The 24,084-nt window shown below is 45.8% G+C and overlaps 1 protein-coding gene across 2 annotated transcripts in view; it reads left to right on the top strand.

The window, feature by feature from the left end:
• The window catches only part of LOC147607643 (uncharacterized), a 23,897-nt gene extending 771 nt beyond the window's left edge, over positions 1 to 23,126 (top strand). Inside the window, exons 2-11 of one of the 2 annotated variants that reach the window (XR_015264674.1) lie at positions 1,015 to 1,095; positions 4,430 to 4,528; positions 4,613 to 4,679; positions 20,692 to 20,809; positions 20,920 to 21,076; positions 21,738 to 21,818; positions 21,925 to 22,032; positions 22,125 to 22,193; positions 22,331 to 22,461; positions 22,696 to 23,126. Coding sequence is in view for 1 of the 2 variants with exons in the window: in XM_086790304.1 (XP_086646430.1) it covers positions 1,015 to 1,095; positions 4,430 to 4,528; positions 4,613 to 4,679; positions 20,692 to 20,809; positions 20,920 to 21,076; positions 21,738 to 21,818; positions 21,925 to 22,032; positions 22,125 to 22,193; positions 22,347 to 22,461; positions 22,696 to 23,045 (1,245 nt within the window). In the remaining variant the exon portion in view is untranslated. The remainder of the gene's footprint in view (positions 1 to 1,014; positions 1,096 to 4,429; positions 4,529 to 4,612; positions 4,680 to 20,691; positions 20,810 to 20,919; positions 21,077 to 21,737; positions 21,819 to 21,924; positions 22,033 to 22,124; positions 22,194 to 22,330; positions 22,462 to 22,695) is intronic. The other variant, XM_086790304.1, reaches the window with a different exon arrangement.
• Positions 23,127 to 24,084: the final 958 nt, after the last annotated feature.

The following is a 24,084-nucleotide window of genomic DNA, read 5'->3' as shown; positions in this document are numbered from 1 at the left end:
TGAGCCCATGTGCGGCACCCATCTCCAAGAAAGACCTACCAAAGAAGGTAGTATAACGGGAGTCTTGTTATGTCCTCTGAATACTCATGTCCCCAGGATCCAAATCATGCAAGATGATGGGGTCCTTGTCAGAATCAAAGAGCCTGACCTGATTGCTTCCAGTCCAGAAGTCCCCAAGGAGGAGGATGCCTCCCATCTTGGAAAACAACATAATGTCAGTTTACAGTGCCAAGTATGGTGACTGCCCATCCACTAGAGAACTTTGGGCATAGCTAGATGTATCTGGTAGAAAATAGTATACTGCTATGTGTACCACCTGATCCCCAAAAAAGCATAGACGCATCCACATATACTGGGCCTCCTCATCCTTTCGGATCAACTGTTAGTATGGTGCGGAGGTGTGGTCTGAAGAGCGCTGCAACCCCCCAGACCACATCTCCGCATGTTCTGGACTCCCCTCTGTATACTGACTCCCATACACACACGGCAACTTGTGGCGAACCTCTCTCGGCAGGACTCTGATGTGTCCTCCCACCCAGCAACCTTAAAATCCTCCTGGATCTGACCGTAAGGTGCCATTGCAGTTCCAAGTGGCTATGTGTAGAGCTGAAATGGTCCCACAGACCCTGTACCCCTACTTGGGGCAATGCTTGGCAATAACTACGTGGCTATCGCGGTAAACTGCTCAGTTCCCGGCCTTTTGAGCATCCATAGCCTGAATCATCCTGGCTTTCTTGTGCTGAGGCCGAATACGGCATATGAGACCTATACAAAAGCATGTCATGCATATACAAAGGGGAGTTAGGGAGGAAGTGTCTCTCGATGGTGGAGTATCTTTGCAATGAAGGCGGACAAAGTAATGCTTTCCCCCTTTTGTTAGAGGAAGGTGTGAATGTTGCATTCTTCCGTGAGGAAAACGTGTGTGAATGGTAGCATAGGCTGGGCATGTTGCTCTGTCTCTCATACACACACGTGCACACACATGCCTTAAATCATTTGTGGTTTGGTTTACAGATCAATGACAGATTATCTACAGGGAGTTTTGAAACCTTCAAATGGCACAGGGATAGGGATATCTCAGATTTTGAGACTAAGGTGACATGAATTTTTATACTTCTGTTTTCTTAATGCCATAATAGCCGTAATGCCTATTTGTAATTAATAACAAAAGTCTGGTCCTTTTTTTAGAGTTACTGTAGAAAAATTAAAATCTAGCTTGAGCTTCTGTAAAAACTTATGTTGCACAAATTTTTTTTTCCATCTCGTGCATGCAAGAGCACCCATTTGTCATCCGTGCTTGTTTGCTTCATACGAGAACTGATTTTCTCCTCGAAAGACTCTTCTATTAGAAAAATGAAAAGTCCACGCCACCAAGGTCCTATCTCTCCCTTGCACACCCCACTGACCCCTTGGATGCTCATTGGGAGCTTTTGTCAGCAGCGTAGCAGCCTGGCATATTTGGCAGGCATGCTACAGTGAGACCATAGAGGGCATGGGCACCTGGCAGAGACCATTCACTCTGGACAGTCATCATCCACAACCTGTGGGGACACTGGAGATGCTTGCAAGGTGACCGAGAGAGTATGCAGCAGCACTGCACACCCATCCTATGCTTTTGGAGCTTGGGACCCTTCCTCACCTGGAGTGATGGTGGCATATTCTGGCATTACAGGCCCCCAATGTGGCTTTCCCCCCCTCCCCCATGACCCTTTGTCCACCCATTAGTGGGGTGGGTCTGCCCGTTGCTGGATGACTCACGAGGATCCAAATTATCCTTGACTTTGTGTGAAAATAGCATTTTTCCCAGCCCTTAAAAGGGGATTTTATCTGGTTTATTTGGTTTTATTGGGTTTTTAGATCTTGTGCTGCTGGCTGACAGCCCCTTTCCTGCGCTGACCTGCAGCCCACCTTATATATATACTACATCAGTCACCACATCATATACCACATCAGTGACCACATCATAGAGATACCACCATCTGCTGCTGCTGCCGGCGCCTGCTCTACATCAGCATATCATCATCATCGACAGCTCCAGCGTTTTCTTCTGTTGCAGATCTTACCTTGGGATAGCAGCCCACTCTCTGCACTTCAGCGTTTTCTTCTGCAGCATACCCTTGGGACAGCAGCCCACTCTCTGCACTTCAGCGTTTCTCTACTGCAGCATATCTTGGGACAGCAGCCCACTCTCTGCTCCATCACATCAGCGCTTTTCTCTTTGCTCACCATCTCACATTATTGGGACAGCAGCCCTCTCTACTTATCTTCATTCGACATCGGGACGGCAGCCCTCTCTGCTCATTTGACATCGATTTGGGACGGGTCACGGCAGCCCTCTCTGCTCTTCACCACCACTGAGGTATTGCAGCACCCTCGTCACCAAAGAGTGTACCACTCGGGACGGCAGCCCTCTCTGCTCCTCACCACCACTCAGGTATTACAGCACCCTCGTCACTACACCACTCGGGACAGCAGCCTTCTGCTCTTCATCAGCACCACTTGTCACCAGAGCTTGCACCACTTCACCTTCCACTGCCCACTACCACCTCAAAGTGCCTCTACATCCACCGATGCTAGCCTTCGACATCGACCACCTCATGGAGTGCCTTTGCCTCACATCGACATGAGCCTTCGTCACCGACCGTGCTTTAGCTCCAACGTTGTCTTTGCTTCTGCACCGGTCTACTACTCAAAGTCACCTCACATCAGAGGGCCTCTTGTACATAATTTTATTCACCATTATACATACACTCATTCACCCGTTTCATGCTGTGTTGATTTGCTCTAATCTCTCGTACACTCATTCACCCGTTTCATGTTGTGTTGATTTGCTCTAATCTCTCGTACATCTGGTCCTTTTGCCCTCATAGACATTGCCTTCATACATGAATCCTCATTAGCATGCCTCTGCGAGAAGGGCCAGACACGGAGGAAGAGAGAACCCCCCGCCCCCCCCCCCCCCCCCCCTTTGGCCTTTTGTTTCCTCCCACCTAAAAGACTCTTAGATTTTGTATCTCTTTAGAGGGTTATTTCTGCCTCTGGGCAGATGTTCTTTTGTTTTACTAAAAGGAATCTCTTTTTGAAAAAAAAATTGTAACTGAAGCAGGGGGTTTAAAATGCTTGACTATTAATGTAATTAATCAATACATTTAAACATCGGGGCTTACACCATATAAAATAAACCATTCTGTAAACATGACCGCATCCACATGAAATCTGAAAATATAACCTTTCACAATGGACACCTCACTGGGGAATGGGCTGAACACCACAAAACACCCCCCCCCCTCCCCTCTGGCGCCCCGCCCGGTAGAATTCTTTATTACCAATGAGTTTTTCAGTACAAGCTTTTGGGGTTCTTGGTCACGGGCAAGCTGGATTATCCACATACAAATGCCAAATTACAACCCACTGCTCCGCAACCATAAATTCAGCCGTGTATGCAAAATTTCACATATCTACAGCCCTTACACGGGGCAGTCATAACTTGCGCTGTTGCCATTTGGGAGCACTCTAAAATGGGGCTGATAGAGCAACCAATCACCAAGAGGAGTGCAAAGTTTTCATTGGGAAGGCCGTGAAAGAAACCCTAATTAGGAAGGCAGTCGCACCAGCTAGTGGGTCAGTGTCTAGAGAGAAACCGTGGTAGAGGAGGTGCACATAACTGCTGTGGGGAGCATGCAGGTGAGGCAATGGTGGCGAAGTGCATGAGGGTGGGGATCAATGGAAGCAACAGTCGTGTGGGGGTTCTTTTTTTTGGGGGGTGGGGTGGTGGTGGTCAAGGTGGAGCAAGGGGGGCTGTGCAAGCATGCAGCTTGTGCAGGTAGGTGGGTGATTGGAAGCACATGTTGGGGATGGGTGCAAGGATTACTTAAGCTAATTGGAGATAGACTTATTGTGTCCGGACTTCATACTCTCTTCTTTGGTAGACAGCCTTTTATTGGAAGTGGCATTCTTGATGATAATAGATAGCCTTTTATGTAGAATGATTGCATTCTTGACAATAACGGCTGGCCTTTGGGAGCTACTAGATGCATGCAACGGTCTAGGTGGGAGCTGAACGTAGTTTCTATGAATGATGCATGGAAGGTTGCTGGAAATGTTTTGGCTTGAGAGGAGCTGTTGATGTTTTGAGCCCAACATGCCAGCCAATCCTTTCCAATGTGGTTAACAACAACATTGGAAGTGTTGATTGGCACGTTGGGAAAGTGCACATTGGTTAGAACGTGGCATCACATCAAGCTTCGCCTTGGGAAAAAAATATCCTACCTAAATGTCAATGAAGAGATTGTGAGTGTCACTGGTACTGTCACCATTGTGCAACTTATGGCATAGCATGATTACGCTGCATTCAGATCAGTAGGAGCTAATTAATTCAAATTTTCTTTACGGTGTTGAATGTATGCTCAAAATACATGGTCTTTGGCAGACAACCTGGAGCTCAGCCTGGTACTTTGCATTAGCTGGATTTTTTGCATTGTCTTCAGCATCTTCAACAGGACCTACTGTGTGTGAGTCTCTAGAAGAGGTAATCAAGAGTAAAAGCAAACTTCTGAATATGGTAATCATGCATGCATGCATGCTTTGCTAAGTGTAAACACTTTCTCTGCAGGGTAAAAAGGAGAACCTGCAAGTTTACCAGCCTAGCACTATAAACCCAAGGGTTGTGTTTGTTTTGGGTAAGTGCAGTTTATACATGCAGTGAGGTTCTGCTTCTCTTATTTAAAACAAATCAGTTTCTATTGTAATGATAAGCATGTATACGTGGTTAACAAATTTGCTACTCACCCGTACATCAAACAGGATAGTGACAGTGGTGGCCAAAACAAAGGTTCACCACTCCTTGGATTGAAGAGACATTATCAATAACCAACCCAAAGTTTATATATTGCTAAAACATATTGGCACATTAGTGCCAAGTCACATGATGGTTTGGATAGAAGAAGGTTCTTTTGGTTTTCAGGTGACAAAACCAAAGGCTCCCCCCTTGGATTGAGCCGGGGCCTGAAATAGTATTGTCCTACCCCTCATTTGACCCTACTAACAAAAATAAAATTGTCAAAATTTGAAATACGCAAGTTGCAACCTTGAATAAGGTTCAACAAGTCTTTTCCCCCCGCAAAAAGAGCCCATGGATAAGATTATTAGCCTTTGAACGCAAGATATAAATTATGCTTATGTGATACATCTTTTTTTCTGTCTGAGGCCTCTCCCTTTAATATAATATGTGAACATATGATTACCAAGACGCCACAGAAGAGGCACCAACCGCACAACTAGACAAAGCACTAGGTAAGGATCGTGTATATGTTTCGAGGACACATGGAGGGTTTGTCAGAGTTGCGCAGTAGCAGCAGCAACACACCACCCTAGGGCACTGAGCGCAACATCCGTGGCTGGCTTTCCATCTCCCAGCCGTTGCTTCCCCCAAAAACCCGGCTGGAGGCTATAACAAGGTGCGAGCACACCCTATATATGGCTCTTCAACTTACCATGCTTTTGCATATGGGATAATCCACCACTTCTAGTCATGCGACAACCGGAGAGTAGCTATGCAAATTGCCACCTCCCACACCCTCCTTCAATTCGAGCACCTCGAACAATAGAGGCTAGGACCGCCTAGGACCACATAGGCTCGAGCTCTGATACCATGCCAGAGTCGTGCAGCAACAGTAGCACACCACCCTAGGGCACTGAGCAACATCGGTGGTTGGGTTCCCATCTCCCAGCCATTGATCCCCCCAAAAACCCGGCCGGAGGAGATATCTATGACAAGGTGCCACCACACTCTATATATGGCTCTTCGACTTCCCATGCCTTTGCTTATGGGATAATCCACCACTTCTAGTCATGCGACAACATGAGAGTAGCTACGTGAATTGCCACCTCCAATAGGTTTCACCATTAAGACGCTTGAAATATGTTTTTTTTTTTTGCAGGCTTTGTAATCGTATTTCTTCGACGGCGGTGAGCTTGCAACCTTACCAAAAGAGCATATACCCAAAATCCATAAATACTTCACATTGTTTTTCTATCACATGCTATATTACAAATCATTTGATTTTTCATTTCTTTTGTTGCAATAACTTTTAGGGGATGCTGTAAGCATATGAGGTTTGAGATCAATGCTTCACAACAATTGCAGTTTATTGGATTGCCAAAATACATATGGACATGGATACATGAAACACTCCCATCCGGAATGAATTTTCACCAAGACTAGTTCCTAACAATGACAATGGGTGGGTTTATTTCAATGTTAGGACCTACCTAGGAACTTGTATGTCATAAGAGTATAACAATGAGAGGTGTGTGGCACTGGAGATATGTAGACATTATATGTCACGAAGTGGTGTGTGAATACTCTAGGACCAGTTGGGGCACTTTTTCCCTCTTTAGGAGGTTTTCCCCCCGAGCATAGGAACACCCTCTTATCCACTTATGAGGGTGTACTTTATCCTTTGTACTTTGCACCACCCATGCTACTCAATCAACATAGAGTATTGTGCTTCCTTTCTCTTCCTCACGGCTGCTTCACTGCGTGTGTGTTTGGTGTTGTGCATTGCTGCAAACCCTAACTCTAATCCCAACATTTGTACCAAAGCAGGCTTCCCTTCCTCCTTAGGATCCATGGAGACATTGGGCACCACTCTTTTTGCTGTTGCTTGACCCTTGCTGCTTTTGTGCTACTCGAGTGTTGATGCCTTTTATGCCTGACTGTATGCTATATGTGTGCTACTCGGTTGGATTGGCTACGTATGCTGATGTATAGCTCGTATACTCTAAAACATAGGCACCTAGCAGAGCCAAGCACCACCTAGCATAGCAAAGCGTAGCAATAGCATAGCACCATACGTAGCACGCAGCAGTGCAAGCAAGCACATAAACTGCAGCCATTCAGAGCAGCCCACCCTGTTGCGCCTACCGCCACCTCTGCCCGCCATTCAGCAACGCACCATCCAGCCTGTACAGCCCACATTGTCAGTGCACTGTCCATGTCAGCAAAACGTACAGCAGTGCCACATCAGCAGCGTGCTATCGTTTTAGGTGAGAAGGCCCGTCCTCCCTCGCCAATTTCGCAGTAGCGAGTTCCTTCTGCTCCTATAGGTGGCCAGAGCACTACATCTGGCACTTTGGGATCTTTTGTCATTGAGGCACCCACACCCCGTACTGCATATCAATGACGACGGTGGGATGCCAGAGAGGCAGAGGCACATGCACTCATTGCCCTCTCAGTGAAGAGGAGTATATCGGTTCTTGTGTCACTGCTAAGCTAGCGTGGGATGCCCTTGCAACACTTATTAGGTGCGCAATGCGGTACGTGAAGAAGCAAATGGACTTGCCTCATATGGATGAGGGTGATTCTAGATGTTTACTTGACGAAGGTGAAAGACCTTCGTGAGCAGCTTGCTAATATTGATGAAATTATACACGACAATTCTCTTGTCGCGACAATTCTCAATGCATTGTGTGACTGGCTTTGCTACCACTCTCAAATTGCTCATGAAAGACAATGCAAATGCCTTTTCATTTGATGAGCTTGTCTTCTTGCTCTTGCAAGAGGAGCAATTGAGGACAAATAGGAGCTATGGCATGCTCGGTTTAGTCATTTGAACTTTGGTTGTCCGCTTCACCTTCAAAGGCATGATATGGTATCCGCTTTGCAACCACTCATAGTTGCATCCAAACTACGTTTGGATGTAATCCAAACGTTGCAAACGTTCGGAACGTTCACTAACGTTTGGAAATGTAGTGAACGTGCACTTTTGATTTTATAGGCTAAAAAACGGACACAAGTCAACATCGTTTTTTTTCCGCTTTTCCTTATGTGCGTGTGGCAGCCTCTGTGCGGTGCTCAAGTCTTCTCCTGCGGGCGTCTCTATGCTGCGCTCAAGTCTCTCTCTCTCTCTCTCTCTCTCTCTCCCGCACACGCTCAAGTCTCTCTCTCTCTCTCTCTCCCTCCTGCAAAATTGAAACTGAAGGTTGTATAGTATTAGTAAGTGCTTTAATGTTCATTGATGAATCTTCAAACTTCATATTTCAAAATTTTATAAGTAAACTATAAATTTTGTATATATATATATATATATCGGGGGCAGCGTTCACTACGTTTGGAATCTTTTCAGCACGTTTTCCAAACGTACTAAACGTATCGTTCACTACGTTTGGAACCACCTTGCAACCACTTGATGCAACCGTCATGCATGTATATGAGGGTTGTGTATTTGGCAAAATATATTGGACACCTTTTCCCAAAGATTGTTCAATGAGGGATGCTTGGAAATTGCAGCTCATACATACTACATAGTGATGTATGTGGTCCGATGCGGACACCATTTATTGGTGGTGACCTCTATTTTGTCACGTTCATTGATAACCTTTCCAGATTTAGTTGGGTCTATGCTATGAAGCAAAAATCAGAGGTGTTTATGTGTATTAGGCACTTTCATCATGGTTGAAAATGTCTCAAGATGCAAAGTGCAAACAGATAGAGAGGGGGAGTACATGTCCAAAAAATTCAATGCATACTTGTCTGAAAGGGACATTCAACACAAATGTACCGTACCATATACGTCTCAGTAGTAGAATAGTGTATCGGAAAGAAAGAGTAGGTCTCTCATGCAGATGGTAGGATGTATGGTTAAAGGCCAAAGTTTGTCTCACCAGGTTTTGGATGGAAGCTGTTATGTGTGTAGCATACGTACTTACCAGGTGTCCAACAAAAGCCTTTATAGTCTATCACAACATGGCATGGCAATAAGCCATCAGTGGCTCATATGCGTGTCTTTGGTTGCTTGGCTTATGCTCTTGTGCTTGAGAAACACCATTCTAAGCTTGATGACAAGGCAATGAATTGCATTTTTGTGGGCTATAGTTTGGAGAGTAAAGGGTACCATCTCTACCATCATATTTCATAGTGGATTTGTTGGATAATTGGAGTTGTAGGATAATATCTAGATATTATATGTGTTTGACATAAGCATTGATGTCGTTTGGACGAGCCTCTAAGGCTATAAAAACATTGTACATGGTGAAGCTTCATATCAATATATCAAATCATTGAGTTGTGCAATCATTGTCTTCTCTTTTGAGAATTATCATATCTATGTCACTCACACTCACACTCTCTCTCTCTCTCTCTCTCTCTCTGTCTCTCTCTCTCTCTCTTGTTGGAGGTGGCAATTCTCGTAGCTACTCGGGTTATCGCATGACTAGTAGAAGTTGTGGTGGATTATCCCATATCCAAGAGCATGGAAAGTCGAAGAGCCATATATAGGGTGTGGTGGCACCTTGTCATAGATATCTCCTCTGGCCAGATTTTTGGGGGGGAGCAACGACTAGGAGATGGGAGCCTAGCCACCGACGTTGCTCAGTGCCCTAGGGTGGTGTGTGTGCTGCTGCTGCGTGACTTTGACATGGTATCAGAGCTCGACTTGTGTGGTCTTGGGCGGTCCTAACCTCTGTTTGATCGAGGTGCTCGAATTGAAGGAGGGTGTTGGAGGTGGCAATTCTCGTAGCTACACTCGGGTTATCGCATGACTGGTAGAAGTTGTGGTGGATTATCCCATATGCAAGAGCATGGGAAGTCGAAGAGCCATATATAGGGTGTGGTGGCACCTTGTCATAGATATCTCCTCTGGCCGGATTTTTGAGGGGGAGCAATGGCTAGGAGATGGAAGCCTAGCCATTGACGATGCTCAGTGCCCTAGGGTGGTGCATGTGCTACTGCTGCGTGACTTTGACATCTCTCTCTCTCTCTTCCAGAGATCTATCCCAGCGCCTACCCTGACACAGGAGGGGGCTACACTTCAGCGCATTGCGGATCTTTGAGCCAGACGGAGACTGAGAGCACCAGGCTATCAGACTCCTAGACTACATCAGAGGGAGATTACAGAGATACGGGCTCGACATCAGCACCATATCCAGGAGCGGCTAGCTCGCTTACACTCACACTCGGAGATCATGCTCCAAGGGATTTTTGCCTCGCCATCGCCTATGTATCGCATATTACACCCATTATGGTACTAATTGGAGCTAGACAATCTGCATTGCATTCTTGTATACCCTACGCATATAGGTTGCATACTGAGCCTTTAGCAGTAGTGCTCCATCCATCCCCCCCCCCCCCCCCCCCCCACTAGCTCAGTACTTTCATAGTTTATGTCATGTTTATATTGTCCTTTTTTTCTGGACAACCAGAGGACATTGACAATTGTACATTGATTCGTCTCATAGGTCGAGTTCGGCCTCTAGTAGATGTTAATACAGCTTTCTTTCTTTCTTTCTTTCTCTCTCTCTAACCATGGACTTCTCATCCTCCATAGACTAGCCATCTCTCTTACCCCTAACCCTAAACCAACAAATGGTATCGGAGTGTAGGGCTTGCTCTTGAATCTTGTCGTTGTCCTCCCAGGCCTCAAGCTTGTGGGGCTTTGTTCTCATGCCGGCAACATTTCATTCACTGCCTATTGGCGGCATCTTCGTTTTGCACCGCCCGCTTTGTTGGCGGACTTGCCATGGCCCATGATAGGGCTGCCGGCGGCGAACTTGTGGGGATGGGGCTGGGGGGGAGCAAGAATTCTGGTGGAGATAGGGTGACCTCTGCCGTGCACGCCCTTCCTTGGCTTTATGTCATTTTCTGCCCTGCGCATGCTCACTTGACTCTAGGCCATTTTTTTTTGCTTCTCGTCCTCTGCCCAGTTTTCTCCTTCACTGCCCAGCCCATCTGCACTGCTGCCAAGCCTTGCTGCCTGCCAATCGCTTGTTGCTGACTAGCTATTTCACCTCTCGTCGCCGACTGTACCAAAAATCAGCCCACAATAATACAGTGAGCCTATGGCTGGAAATTAGCCCGTACTTGCTGAAAATCAGCATACAACAGTTGAACGTCAGCAACAAGATATGCCTGATGTTGAGCCCATTGGTCAGGCAGACATTGATGATGTAGTGGAAGAAGGGAGGACAACAATTCAACAAGCTAAATTAGTGCTTCGTTGGCTGTTGCAAACTTTGCAGGACAGCAATGTAGTGGCTCCTTTGGCAGGTCGAATACGTGCTAGTTCTTGGCATCCATCTAGGCATTATGTTGATCATGCTCTTATGAGTAGCTTGTGTGATGAAGAAGAGCTTGTTTGATTTGATGAAGCACAAGAGGAGAAAAATCGGATGCATGCGATGCAGCACAAATATGATTTCAAAAGATGCAAGAGATCTATATGCAACTTGATAAATACAGAGAACATGCTATGCGAGACAAGTAATTGGGCAGGGTAATCCAGGCTATGATATGCTAGGTAGGCTTTTGATGTCGAGGTCTCTAACCTATAGATTTGTGCATTGTGCATGTGTGAGGACCCTCCTTCTCGCCTGCTTTCTTCGACTCTCTTTTTTCCTCGAGCCACCGTGAGCCTGATTGGTACTAATGGCCCCAACCTAGCGTCTGTGTAGAGGGGCTTCCGAGGAAGAAGGTTGTAGCGTTTTGCATTCAGCATCATAGAAATCCATTAGGGCAGCAAGTGTTATGTTGGCCACAATGTATAGCTCTTGTTAAATCTAGTTGACTTGCCTTCGGCAAGAAAGCTATTGGTACGAAGTGGGTCTATGAGATCAAACGGAAGTGTGATAGTAGCATTGATTGCTAACAAAGCCAGACTTGTGGCAAAGGGCTATGCACATCAAAAACAGCATAGATCATGATGAGACCTTTGCTCCCACTTCACGTATGAGCATCGTCAGGTGTATCATTGCTATGGCAACACATCATGGTTGGAATGCGCATTGGTTGGACATCAAAACTGCCTTCTTAAATGGTGATTTGCATCAGGAGGTCTATGTATCTCAACCTCATGGTTTTGTTCAGAAGGGTCAGGAAGACAAAATGTGTAGGTTCTGGAAAGCTTTGTATGGCCTTAAGCAAGCTCCCAAAGCATGGTACATGAAGATACATGCATGCTTGGTCGCACATGGGTTTTGTAATAGTCCAACAGAGAGCACCCTCTATGTCAGGAAGACTAGAGAGGATTTGTTGGTCATCGTTTTATACGATGATGACATGCTACTCACTATCGGAATACGCAACGTATATGAGACAAACAGCTGAGAGCACACACAACAAGACTCCACAATGAAGATGAGCATGTTAGCACATTTATCCCCAATTTCTGGTCATATTTGGTGTCCCCTTTTGGCCCCTTTTCATGGCCCTTGGTTGTGGGCTGGCCACCCTATTTTTGTACATTTTTCCAGCATAACCATGTCCAGTCGGCTAGGTTCTCATGTCCGGTCGGCCAGCCCCTCTTACCTAAAAATAGGTGGGTTGTCCTCCCACTTTTCTCATAGTCTAGTCTTTTCTTTTTGCTCCCTCACTTACGAGACTCTTCATGTCTCTTGCTTGGGACTGTATCACTTCAGTATATTCAGCATAGTTGCTTCATATCTCTCTCTCTCTCTTCCACTCTCTGCTCAGCACACTCTAGTGCTTATTTGCTTCCGCTATGTGCACTCATTCATGGTATCATTGCTCCCGGTTCATTGTTAATTTGCTGCCTCAGTCAGCGTTAACTTTCTGTCCCAGATCTGCCTCAATTTTCAGCACCTTAACATCTGCGTTTTCTTCTCAGTTCTGCTGCTGGTTGGTTGGTTTCTTATGGCGCCTCTCCACTGCAGATTCAGGTCTTCCCTCACTAGTTTGATCTCTGAGATTCCCTTCTTCACTTGTCGGGTGCTCCTTTTCAGGGCTACAGCATCTGCCTTGCCGACGTTTTCTTCCCTACAGGCGGCTCTTGCAAGTTTTTGGTGTTCTGAGTTGAGGATTGGTGGCTTCTGGAACCTGTGGTGGGCACTCTTTCTGAGATTGTGTATTTTTTTTGAGATTGAGCCCAAGCTCTTGTGATGGCTGCCCCGACTACTCTTCATATGTTCTTTTGCAAAGTTGGATGGTTCCAACTACACTTTGCGGAAGGTGAAGGTGAAATCAACCTTGCGTGGCGTGGATATCTAGGATTGGCTTGTTACACCTGCCAATGCCACCCCTCCCACTCTTGCGTGCGATGGTGTGACCCAGGCACATATTGATATTTGGCAGGCAAATAATCGTCGTTTTTTTCTCTTTTCTGATGTTGAATTGTCAGGATTCTGTTCTCTCTCATGTGTGTATAGCAGACGCTGCACATGAAGTTTGGAACGCATTTGCTGATCTTTACGAGATTAAGTCTCCAGGATGGATTTTGGCTTTGGAAAAGCAGCTCATGAACTATTCATTTTCTGCTTTTCCATCTTTATCTGCTTTCATCTCGAAGATGAAAGATCTCCGGGACGAGCTTGCTGTTTGTGGCAAGGATATCTCTACAGAGGATATGGCTATTCGGCTTCTCTCCAAGCTTCCAGAGAGGTTTGATGCTTATTTTCAGTCTCTTGTTTCTTCTCCTCGTCTTGTTCTAGTTACTTGGGAGGAAGTTCTCCCCTCCATCATGTAGATTGAGTCTCGCTTTCAGGAGCGGACTGGCACCTCTGGTGGTTTTGATGGAGCTTTGGCTACACGAGATAAAGGGAAGAATCAACATAAGAAAGGGAAAGGTGATTTTGACAAGAACTCCAAGGATAAAGACAAAGACAAAAGCATATCTTCTAAAAACAAGGACATTGAGTGTCATTATTATGGCAAGAAGGGTCATAAATCGCCCCAATGTCACAAGAAGAAGCAGCAAAGAACTCTTCCTCTACAGCGGTGTCTCATACCAAGAAGGAAGATGGTATTCTTCTATTAGCAGGTGCTCGTCGTGTACTTGCTCTTGTGACTTCTTAGTCGCGGTCGTGGATTGTGGATAGCGGTGCTACTACTCACATGACACCCCATCGAGATTGGTTCGAGGATTTCACTGCCAGGACAGGCGAGATCACTTTGGGTGATTCTTCTTACGTGCCAGTGCATGGACATGGCACCATCCCCATCTTTCGCTCCTCTGAGGATAAGAGGTACTTCTTTGACGTTCTGTACATTCCAAATTTGGCATTTAACCTTTTGTCAGTGAGTTTCTTACAGCTTAGGGTGCGGAGGTGATCTTCTCTCGTTATGAGATTACCATTCGTGATAAGGAGATTGGTAGCATCTTGGCTCAGGGAGTCCAAGATAGTGGTCTGTACAAGTTGACCGCTTTGCTTTCTTCTGGTTCTTCTGCTGCTCTTTGGCATGCTCGGTTTGGCCATTTGAGCTATCAGCTTCTACAGCGAGCTTCGAAGGATGGGTTGGTTGAGGGTTTACCGACCATCAAGGCTCCATCTTCTGTTTGTTCCTCTTGTTTACAAGGGAAGTAACATCAAGCCGCCTTTCCAAAGGAGGCAACACACAGAGCTTCGACATCACTTGCTCTTGTTTATGCAAACTTATGTGGTCCTATGAGTACGGTGTCTTTGAGTAAGGCGTTGTACATGCTCGTGATGGTGGATGACTTCTCTAGATATACTTGGGTCTTCTTTCTGAAGTCCAAGGATGAGGCTTTTCAGCACTTTTGTGATTGGAGGGTTGAGGTGGAAAAAGAGACTGGTTTCTCGGTCAAGGCTCTCAGGACTAACAGAGGGGGTGAGTTTACATCCCAGGAGTTTTAGCAATATTGCAAGGCTCATGGCATTCGGAGACAGGTTACTACAACATATACTCCATCACAGAATGGAGTTGCAGAGAGGAAGAATAGGACCATTATGGAGATGGCCCGTGCTATGCTTGAGCATTCTTTATTACCTCGACGTTCCGGGGTTGAGGTGGCTTCTACTGCTGTCTACATTCAGAACAAGTCTCCTATTGCTGCTCTTCTAGATAAAACTCCTTATGAGACTTTCCATGGTGAGAAGCCCTCTGTTGTTCATTTCTGGGTATTTGGTTGTTCGGCGTATGTACATGTGCCCAAGGAGCATCGCTCCAAGTTGGACTCGAAGTCTCAGCGCATGACCTTTCTCGGATACAGCACTATGTCCAAGGCATATCGTCTATATGATCATCAGGCCGGCAAAGTCGTCGTGAGCCGTGATGTGGTGTTCGACGAGACTCATACATCTTCTTCCTCCTCCTCTTCCTCCTCCTCCCTCTACTTTTGTTACACCCCCAGCTGTGGATTCTGAGTGAGATGATGATGACTCTGCTCCTCCTCCAGTGAGATCGAGCAGTTCTGTGCCTGGATGGTATTTTCAGATTAGTTCATGATTCTGGGTTACGTGAGCTTCCTTTTACTCCTCCGCCTGGTTCTCTCAGGCGATCTTCCAGAGTTTCAGGGAAACAAATTCATGAGGGCAACATGTTTGTTAACTATGCTCTTATGTCCTCTATCATTCATGGTCCTTCTAATCACACTTCTGTGGACGAGGCTCTTTCACATGAGCCTTGGCGTCGTGCTATGCAGGCAGAGCTGGATACTATTGAACGGAATGGCACTTGGATTTTGGTGCCTAGGCCACTGCAACGTAAGGTGATTGGTGTGCGCTGGATCTTCAAATCGAAGTTCCGAGCAGATGGCAAGCTTGGACAAGCACAAGGTGAGGTTGGTTGCCAAGGGTTATGCTCAGCGCCCTGGAGTCGACTTCGATGAGACCTCCGCTCGATGGCCTAGATGACTACCATTTGCACCGTTCTTGCTCTTGCAGCACATCATAGATGGCTCGTATTCTAGATGGAGGTCAAGTCGGCTTTCTTGAATGGAGAGCTTACACAAGAGGTTGATGTTGATCAACCGCCGGGATTTGTTGTTCCAGGCAAACAAGATCAGGTGTATCGGCTGAAGAAAGCTTTATATGGTCTCAAGCAGGCTCCGCGAGCTTGGTACCAGCAGATTGATGAGTTCTTTCAGAAGCTTGGCCTGTGCCGTTCTCATGCAGGTTCTAACCTTTATATCCTCCTTGAGAGGGGGTTGGTTGTTATCATTGTGGTCTATGTTGATGACCTCATCTTTATAGGTTCTTATTTTGTGAGATCCATTCAATCATGGATGCTTTGGAGACAGAGTTTGAGATGACAGATCTTGGCCTTTTGCATTATTTTCTTGGCTTTGAGATTTGGTAGACCCCGAAGGGTATTTTCTTCTTTCAGCAGAAGTATACCCAGGAGATACTTGACAGATTTCAGACGACTAGATGCAAACCAGTATCTTCTCCTATGGATACTAGTGAGAAGCTTTCTCTTCTTGATGCTTCTCCATGGATTGATCAGGGATAGTATCAGGTTCTCGTCGGTTGTTTGGTTTGGTTGACCTACTTCCGATTCGACGTGTGTTTCGTAGTGAGCTTATTGAGTTCTTTCTCATCCAAACCTTGTCAGCAGCATTGGCGTTGTGCTCTCGGAGTTCTTCGGTACTTGCGTGGTACTCTGGACTTTGGCATCTTCTATGGCCAAGGATGCACTTTTCTTGGATTGTCTGACTTAGATTAGGCTGGAGATCCAGATACTCGACGTTCGACCACCGGTTGTGTTTTTCCACTTGGGTCTGGAGCCATTTCATGGAGCAGTAAAAAGCAGCCTACTGTGGCGCTTTCCTCTACAGAGGTGGAGTATTGTGCGGTTTGCTATGTTGCATGTGAGGCAATTTGGTTGCGGAGATTATTGGAGGAGCTTGGTTGTCCTCCTACTGGATCGACTCTTCTTTGGTGTGACAATTAGAGTTGCATCGCTATCGCCAAGAACCCTGTGTTTCATGCTCGTACGAAACTTATTGAGATACAGTATCACTATGTTCGCGAAAGGGTTCTTGTTGGAGATTTGTGTTTGGAGTATTGTCCTTCAGAGGAGAATGCAGCAGATTTGTTCACCAAGCCAGTTTCTCAGGCTTCCTTGGCTCCTCATCTTCGGCTTCTCGAAGTATGTTCAGCCTTTGGTGCTGAGAGGGGGTGTTAGCACATTCATCCCCAAATTCTGCTCATATTTGGTGTCCCCTTTTGGTCCCTTTTCATGGCCCTTGTTTGTGGGCTGGCCACCCTATTTTTGTACATTTTTTGGGGATTTTTCCCAAGTCGGGTACCTTTTTCCCAGTCGGCCAGCCCCTCTTACCTATAAATAGGTGGGGTGGCCTCCGAGTTTTCTTATAGTCTAGTCTTTCCTTTTTGCTCCCTCACTTATGAGACACTTCATGTCTCTTGCTTGGGACTGTATCACTTTAGTATATTCAGCATAGTTGCTTCATCTCTCTCTCTCTCTCTCTCTCTCTCTCTCTCTCTCTCTCTCACTCTCTGCTCAACACACTCTAGTGCTTATTTGCTTCCACTCTGCACTCATTCAGAGAAAACGCAAGACAGAACCACTAGCCTGAATATCAACGCAGAACTATGTGAAGAAGAGCAAATACAGGGGAGAGAGAGAGAGAGAGAGAGAGAGAGAGAGAGAGAGAGAGAGAGAGAGAAGCTGTATAAACTCTCCTATATACAAGATCCTGTACAATATACTGAAGTGGGGGTAGGAGTGGCATTTATACCACCCCCCTATGCTGGTCAGTCAGCTGTAAGACAGCCGACTGGCTGTTGGGGATCTCCACGATTGCATACAGGTAGTCAGCCAGCAAGAAGGAAGTCGGCTAGGTACAAAACAGGCGGCCATAATTGATAGCCCCCCCACGACTAGTAAAATAGAAAAAAACACGGAAAAATGGGAAAAACTGAGCTAAGCTCTTGGGCGGGCACACCCACAACAAAGGCCCTCTGTGAACACTGTAGTACGGGCAAGAAATGACTACCAACACCCCCTCTCAGCTCCTGGATGTGGAACCAACCCCAATGAGCTGGAGTGCTACCGGAGCATAGCCTGAGGTAGAGACTTCGTGAAGAGGTCCGCCGCATTGTCCTTCGTGGAGCAAAACTCTAGCAAGATGTCATCAGCAAAAATTTTCTCACGAACAAAGTGACTCTGGATGACCGTGGGTTCCGCTAGTGGAAATCCAATCTCACCAAGCAACCTCCGCAGCTATACAACCTCGCAAGCAGCAGCACAAGCAGCGCGATACTCTGCCTCTGCAGACGACAAGGCAATAGTTGGCTGCCTCTTGCTGCTCCATGAAACAACTCCTGAGCCAAGGGTAAATCTTGAGCTTGGTGTAGATCTCCTCGTGTCTGGATCTCCTCCCCAATTTGAGTCACTCCAACCGTGGAGTCCGACTCCATCTGTCGTTCCCCCTCTAGTGTCATAGAAGAGTCCAAGATCCTTCGTACCTTGCAGATACCGCAAGATCCGCAATCTTGCGTCCCGATGAGTCTTCAAAGGCGTCTGCATGAATGAGCTCAATAGCCCCACCGGGAAGCTCAAGTCCAATCTTATGTTCAGCAACCAAATCAATGAACCAAACTGCTTCCGATACAAAGAGGCATCAATCTGCTCATAAGGATCATCAACTGTAACTTTGGTATGCCAAGTCCTAGGAACCTGCTGAAGACCATACAAGGCCTTTTGGAGCTTGTAAACCACCCCCTTTGAACCCGGAATGTCAAAGCCTGGAGGCTACTCAACATCCACCTCCTGCTGCAAGTCATTGTCTGCCAATTGCTTGGCTTTCCTACAAGTCTCCTGGGAAAGAGCTTCCTCAATTGTAGGAGGCTCTTTGTCCCGAATGATACGAGACATCATAGCATAGTTCACGTGTAAAGGCTCCTTTGACTGACGAATGCAAGAACTGGAATGTTCTTGCCTACTATTGTCAACATCTGGCAAGCCATCCACCATTTGGTCCCGAAAAGCTCGCTGCAGCGTGTCCACATTCAAGTTGTCATGACGAAACTGCCACCCATCATCTAATTGAGAACTTGTAAGAGAGAGTGCTGAGAGTTTGTAGATCCCATTCTCCACTCCGCCTTCCCATACAACCTGGCCTGTCGCTTTGTTCCGGAGAGCAACAAAATGCTCCTCAAACTCCACCCATACACTAGTCTTGCAAACCTCATGCATTGACAACAGATGAAAACCAAGAGATGGGACAAAAAGAACCTGGGAGGAATGCTTCCCCTCTCTACCATCGGGAACGATCTCTAACCTGCCCTCACTATGAATAGGTATAGTGGACTTGTCACCAATCAGGATGTGACTTGCGTGCCTTCGAAGATCCTGTAATAAATCTCGGGAAGGAGTCATGTGCCTGGAAGCACCATTGTCAAGAAACCACTCCCGAGTGTCCCTAGCGGTGAGTCCAACTGCCTCCTTGCTCGAAGAAGATGAAATACCGGTGTCCTACAAAAGCATTGCACATGGTGAGTAACATCACTTCAATCATATCTAATCAAGTGTCTCATTGAGTTGTGCAACATATTCTCTCTCTATCTCTCTCTCTTTCTTTCTTTTTGCACACGCACACCATGGATATCTTCCATCCTCCATAGCTCTTTGTTGTGTGCTAACCCTAAAAACTAACAATTGGTATCAGAGTCACTGTTGACCATGTCAAAAAGGACCTCCTTGTTGCACTCGCCGCCGCCATCTCAGTTCTGTTCATCCACATCTCGGCCAGCATTGCCACCGATCCACCGCTTGGACTGGCAGAGCTTGTGATAGAGCTGCGTGCCGGGTGAGCTAAGGTGACCGGGGGGAGCAAAGACCCCTGGTTGAGCGGCCTGCTCCCTGGGCAGAGCTCTACCTAACTGGCCTTGCCAGCCGGTGTGGTATTTTGGGTTCGTCTGGTGCCACACTTCGACGTAGTTGCGCCATAGGCCGCTAGTTAGCATCGCCTGCCCATTGTTGCTGTCGTCTGCGGTCTCCGCCTCTTTGTTGTGTTTTCCTTCCACAATAGTCAGAGCCGTTTGCTCGCCTCCATGACGTTATTTGCCGTAGCTTGACCCTCTTCTCCTTTGCTGGCTGTTCCTCCAGCTCTCGCACCAGCCAACTGCACCTGTAGTGCCATGTCAGCAAACAAAGTTGGGGCTTTTTTGCAAATCAGCTCTCTTCACCAAATTGAAGTCTCTACAACATTCAAAATTTGGGGGTTTTCCAAACATTGAACAATTTGCATCAAATTAAGGCTTTAGCAACATGAAAAATTTGAGGCTTCTGATTGTTAGAGGACTCCTTCCCGGTGGTGAGCCTTGGAAGGACTTCCTCTTGGCCCGGATTTCAGCCTGTATCCCGAGTCTAGGCAGCCCTTGGCCGCAGAGTACCAGATAGATCTTCACAGAGATGTGGGCCCGTGGATTTAGCCCAGCTTTTGAGGATAGATTTGCAACTAGTTTAATGGGAGCTTGGGATCACCTCAGGTCGGCCCTTAGGCAGCTAGCTCCAATTGCCTCAGAAGAGCGTCTTTGGCAGCCATTGATCTGGAATCCCTTGATTCGCTGATGGCGCACAAGAGCTTGACGGTTGGCACGTGGTTGGCCATTGGAGGTCGACCAACAGCTTGCACGAGGTGTGGTCACCCTTAGCTGTCTGACTGTGGCCATAAGCTGTGACACCCCCTTCATCTTTGTTGATCCTCTGTAATCCCAGTTCAGCCATAATCTCTGACAATCTGATGGCATCATCATCGAAATCATACATTTTCACTTGCCTGCCTGCTGTCCGAGTATTAAAGTCCCCTAGTAAGAGTATGTCCCCCCTGCTGGGAGAACTCTGCAATGTCAACAAATAGAGGAGAGTTGGGCTATGATGCCAGAGAGAGGTGGGTTGATGATAAGGATGCAAGCGAAGGTAAAGATTCAAAACGGTTCCCTTTTTTATGGATTCTTTTTTCTTTGTTTCATCAGGTGGACCAGGCAGTGGAAAGGGTACACAATGTGCAAAAATTGTGGAGAGTTATGGGTTCACACACCTCAGTGCCGGAGACCTGCTGCGTGCTGAAATAAAATCAGGTTCCCGATATGGGTAAACATTCCACTTTACCTTTTGCAATGCAGGTTTCTTTCTTCAAAACACATCTAATAAAAATTTGATGCACCACCTGCTTGAGTTGACGTCTCTGAATTTGATGGTAGGACCATGATTCAGAATACAATAAAAGAAGGCAAGATTGTGCCATCTGAAGTTACAGTGACGTTGCTACAAAAGGCCATGCAAGAGAGTGGGAATGACAAGTTTTTGATAGACGGTTTTCCTAGAAACGAGGAGAACCGTGCTGCGTTTGAATCCGTTGTAAGTTCATATCTCTAGGTATTGTTGATCCTTTTGCAAGGAACACAGGTTAAAACTAATCTTTGGTGCTAGCCTGTAGATGTGCAGGTACAGGGTTTGAACCCTGGCATCTATGTAAGTATCTCTCTCAAAAAAAACAAGCGAGCCCTTTCCCCTATGACTATCACACCATGAATGGGGTGCCCAATGGCCACATCAGATTCTGGTAAAACAGTGTTGATGGGCAGGCCCAGTGCCATGATTTCAGCTGGTAATATGTCTGTTACGATAATAGACAACCAATGTTTCACCCAGCAGTGTTCCCATAGTCATCTGACATCCCCCCAGGTGCTCTAACTCGGGGTGTCACTCACTCTCTTACAAGGGCATAATTTTCCAAATCTACCTCGACAAGACAGTTAATCCCAAGTGTTGGCAACAAAAGCTTCCCTTGCTGGGTTTTCATCAGGACTTTCAAAAGGCTACGTAATTCACAATGATAGCCCTCAAAAGTGAAGACCTAATGAGTGTAGAGTAACCCTGTGGGAGACTAGCTTGCTTCACCTTTGTTCATCTGCTAGTGAACTTACAGAGACAGAGACTCTTTAAGTGTCAATAAATTGTTGTATTTGATCTCGAATCCCACATGTACTGACATGTTTGTGGACGCCAACATGTACAGACTGGAATCGAACCAGAGTTCGTAATTTTTTTTGATTGCCCAGAAGAGGAGATGGAAAGACGCATTCTTAATAGAAACCAGGTCTCCATTAGCTCTCCCTGTCATAAAAAGGTTTGAAGTGCTTATTTTTACCATTTTCAAAGCTTTTTAGATGAAGTTATTGGCTGGTTGTCGGTGTCATGTGTAGGGCCGAGTTGATGATAACATTGAGACCATAAGGAAACGTTTTAAAGTGTTTATGGAATCGAGCCTTCCAGTAGTGCAGCAATATGAGAAAAGGGGAAAAGTCCGGAAGGTAATCTATTCTAGCTTGGATTCTGACCTTTTACAAGGTTCCTTAGTTGAGTTTCCTTTTAACCTTACCACTGAACTCTTTAAATGCCATAGATAAATGCAACAGGAGAGATTGAAGAGGTCTTTGAGAGCCTTCAACCTCTGTTTGTACCTTTTGTTGAGGTGAGATTGGTTTAGAGGTTTTGCTATAGACCTGTGATTTTTAAAGGAACACAGAAGGTGATTTTAAAGGAACACAGAAGCCAAATACATGTGATTTTAAGAGGTGAAGTTTGACAACTGCTAAGTGTTTGCTCAAGGCCTTAACTTTGATAGGAAGATTTGCTTCGGTCAACCAAAGAACTGTTGCAATCCATTGATGTGGGTGATTATGGAGTTTATATGAAGCTTTGTGATCCTGCATTGACGGCTTTTGAACCAGAGGCACAAGGTAGCAATCAACTAAACTTGATCCACACATTTTGTGTGGACAATCTTGTTGGGGATACATTCTTGAAAGCATTTATGTTAACTATGTCTTGTCTTGCCTTGTGGTCCTTGGCCGAGTGGCTATTGCACCATGTACCCCAGCTGGGAATGTGACTTTAAACACCAACATCTGATTTAATAACTCAGGCTATAAAAAAAAAACGTCTTGTCTTGATGAGTTGAGAAATATATGCAGGTCACCTTGTGGAGGGACTAGCATTTCACAAGTTTTACTTCGATATGAAGAAGAGGTATCCTTCACCCTCTACTCCACATTCAGAGATCTCATCACCCAAGATAGCAATTCTAAGCGACAATATTGGTCTTGTGACGTACACAAGATTATGGCAAAACACAACAGTTGACGGAAACACATCCGTAAAAGCATTTAATGAGACCAGGGTTTGGCAGCGCAAAAAAGACAGTACTGGGAGGCTTGTATGGAAGAATGTCCACTTTCATAGGTCCAAGAATCCTCTTCATAGGTCTCATAATAAGTCCAAGAGTGATCTCTCTCATCGGTCCAAGGATCCTCTTCCTGAGTGAACTTTGATAGAATGTATTATTGATGAGTACAAAAACTACAAGGACTATTTCCTTTTTATAATCCATTTGGAGATTCTAGCACTTCTCATGTTGAAAAAATGGTAGCAAAACCCCCTATTGTGTTGTAGGAATGCTTGCGGTGTAAAACCATGTATTAGTTTAAGCGCTAATGAGAATCATAGACAAAAAAAACCATGAACTCTGTACGATGGAGATGCAAGGGTAGTTGGGTAGGTGTAGGATATTTGGGTAGAGATAGAAATAGGTTTACATGCATGTATTTGTGGTCGGTCCATTCATTTATGCAAGACCTCTAAATATAACTTGTTTGGGAGCACCAGGGTAAGTGCAACTTCGTAGGGATAGTATGTACACATTGACCAAAGCTTCTAGTGCAATTCATTTATGCAAGACCCCTAAATATGACTTGTTTGGGAGCACAGGGGCAAGTGCAAATTAGCTTTCATCTGAGTAGGGATAGCACATGTACACATTGACCAAAGCTTCTAGTGCAAGAAAACCATGGTAGCAGGGGGATTGATGGTGCATTAAAATCTATGAGAAAGCAATGGTGGAGCGTGTTGTGCATGAGGGCCTAGAGAGGAGCGATGTGCAGCGTGAATATAGTAAGAACTTCACGTATACATACATCAGACATCTAGTGGTATATAGATAAATATTTTCATAGTGAGCACATGATCTAGGCATTGAGCTTGAAAGTGAGTGTAGGTTTTGTTAGATTGATAATTTCATGGTTAGCACATGAGCCAAGCATTTAGCTTGACTGTGCATGTAGGTTTGGTTGGCACTGCCCCAAGGAGAGTAGGGCTATAAGCTTTGTACAAAAAGCCAACACTCTCGTATGAAACTTAGTTGTAGGTTTTGTGCTGATATGTATAGTGTAACAAGAAGTTTTGTACATGCATGTGATGTTTTTAGTGTTAGTAAACTCTAGATGTCTCGTCGTAAGTGAAGAGCCTTGCTGGTTAATATAGTCAGTGGAGATGATGACGAGCTCTTCCATGCTTCTTGCCAACCC

This window comes from Cibotium barometz, chromosome 55 (assembly GCF_041138505.1).
Source record: "Cibotium barometz isolate CiBa-2024 chromosome 55, ASM4113850v1, whole genome shotgun sequence".
NCBI classification, from domain to species: Eukaryota; Viridiplantae; Streptophyta; class Polypodiopsida; order Cyatheales; family Cibotiaceae; genus Cibotium; species Cibotium barometz.
The sequence above is the reverse complement of the archived record's forward strand: the minus strand, read 5'-3'. Positions and strand labels throughout refer to the sequence as shown.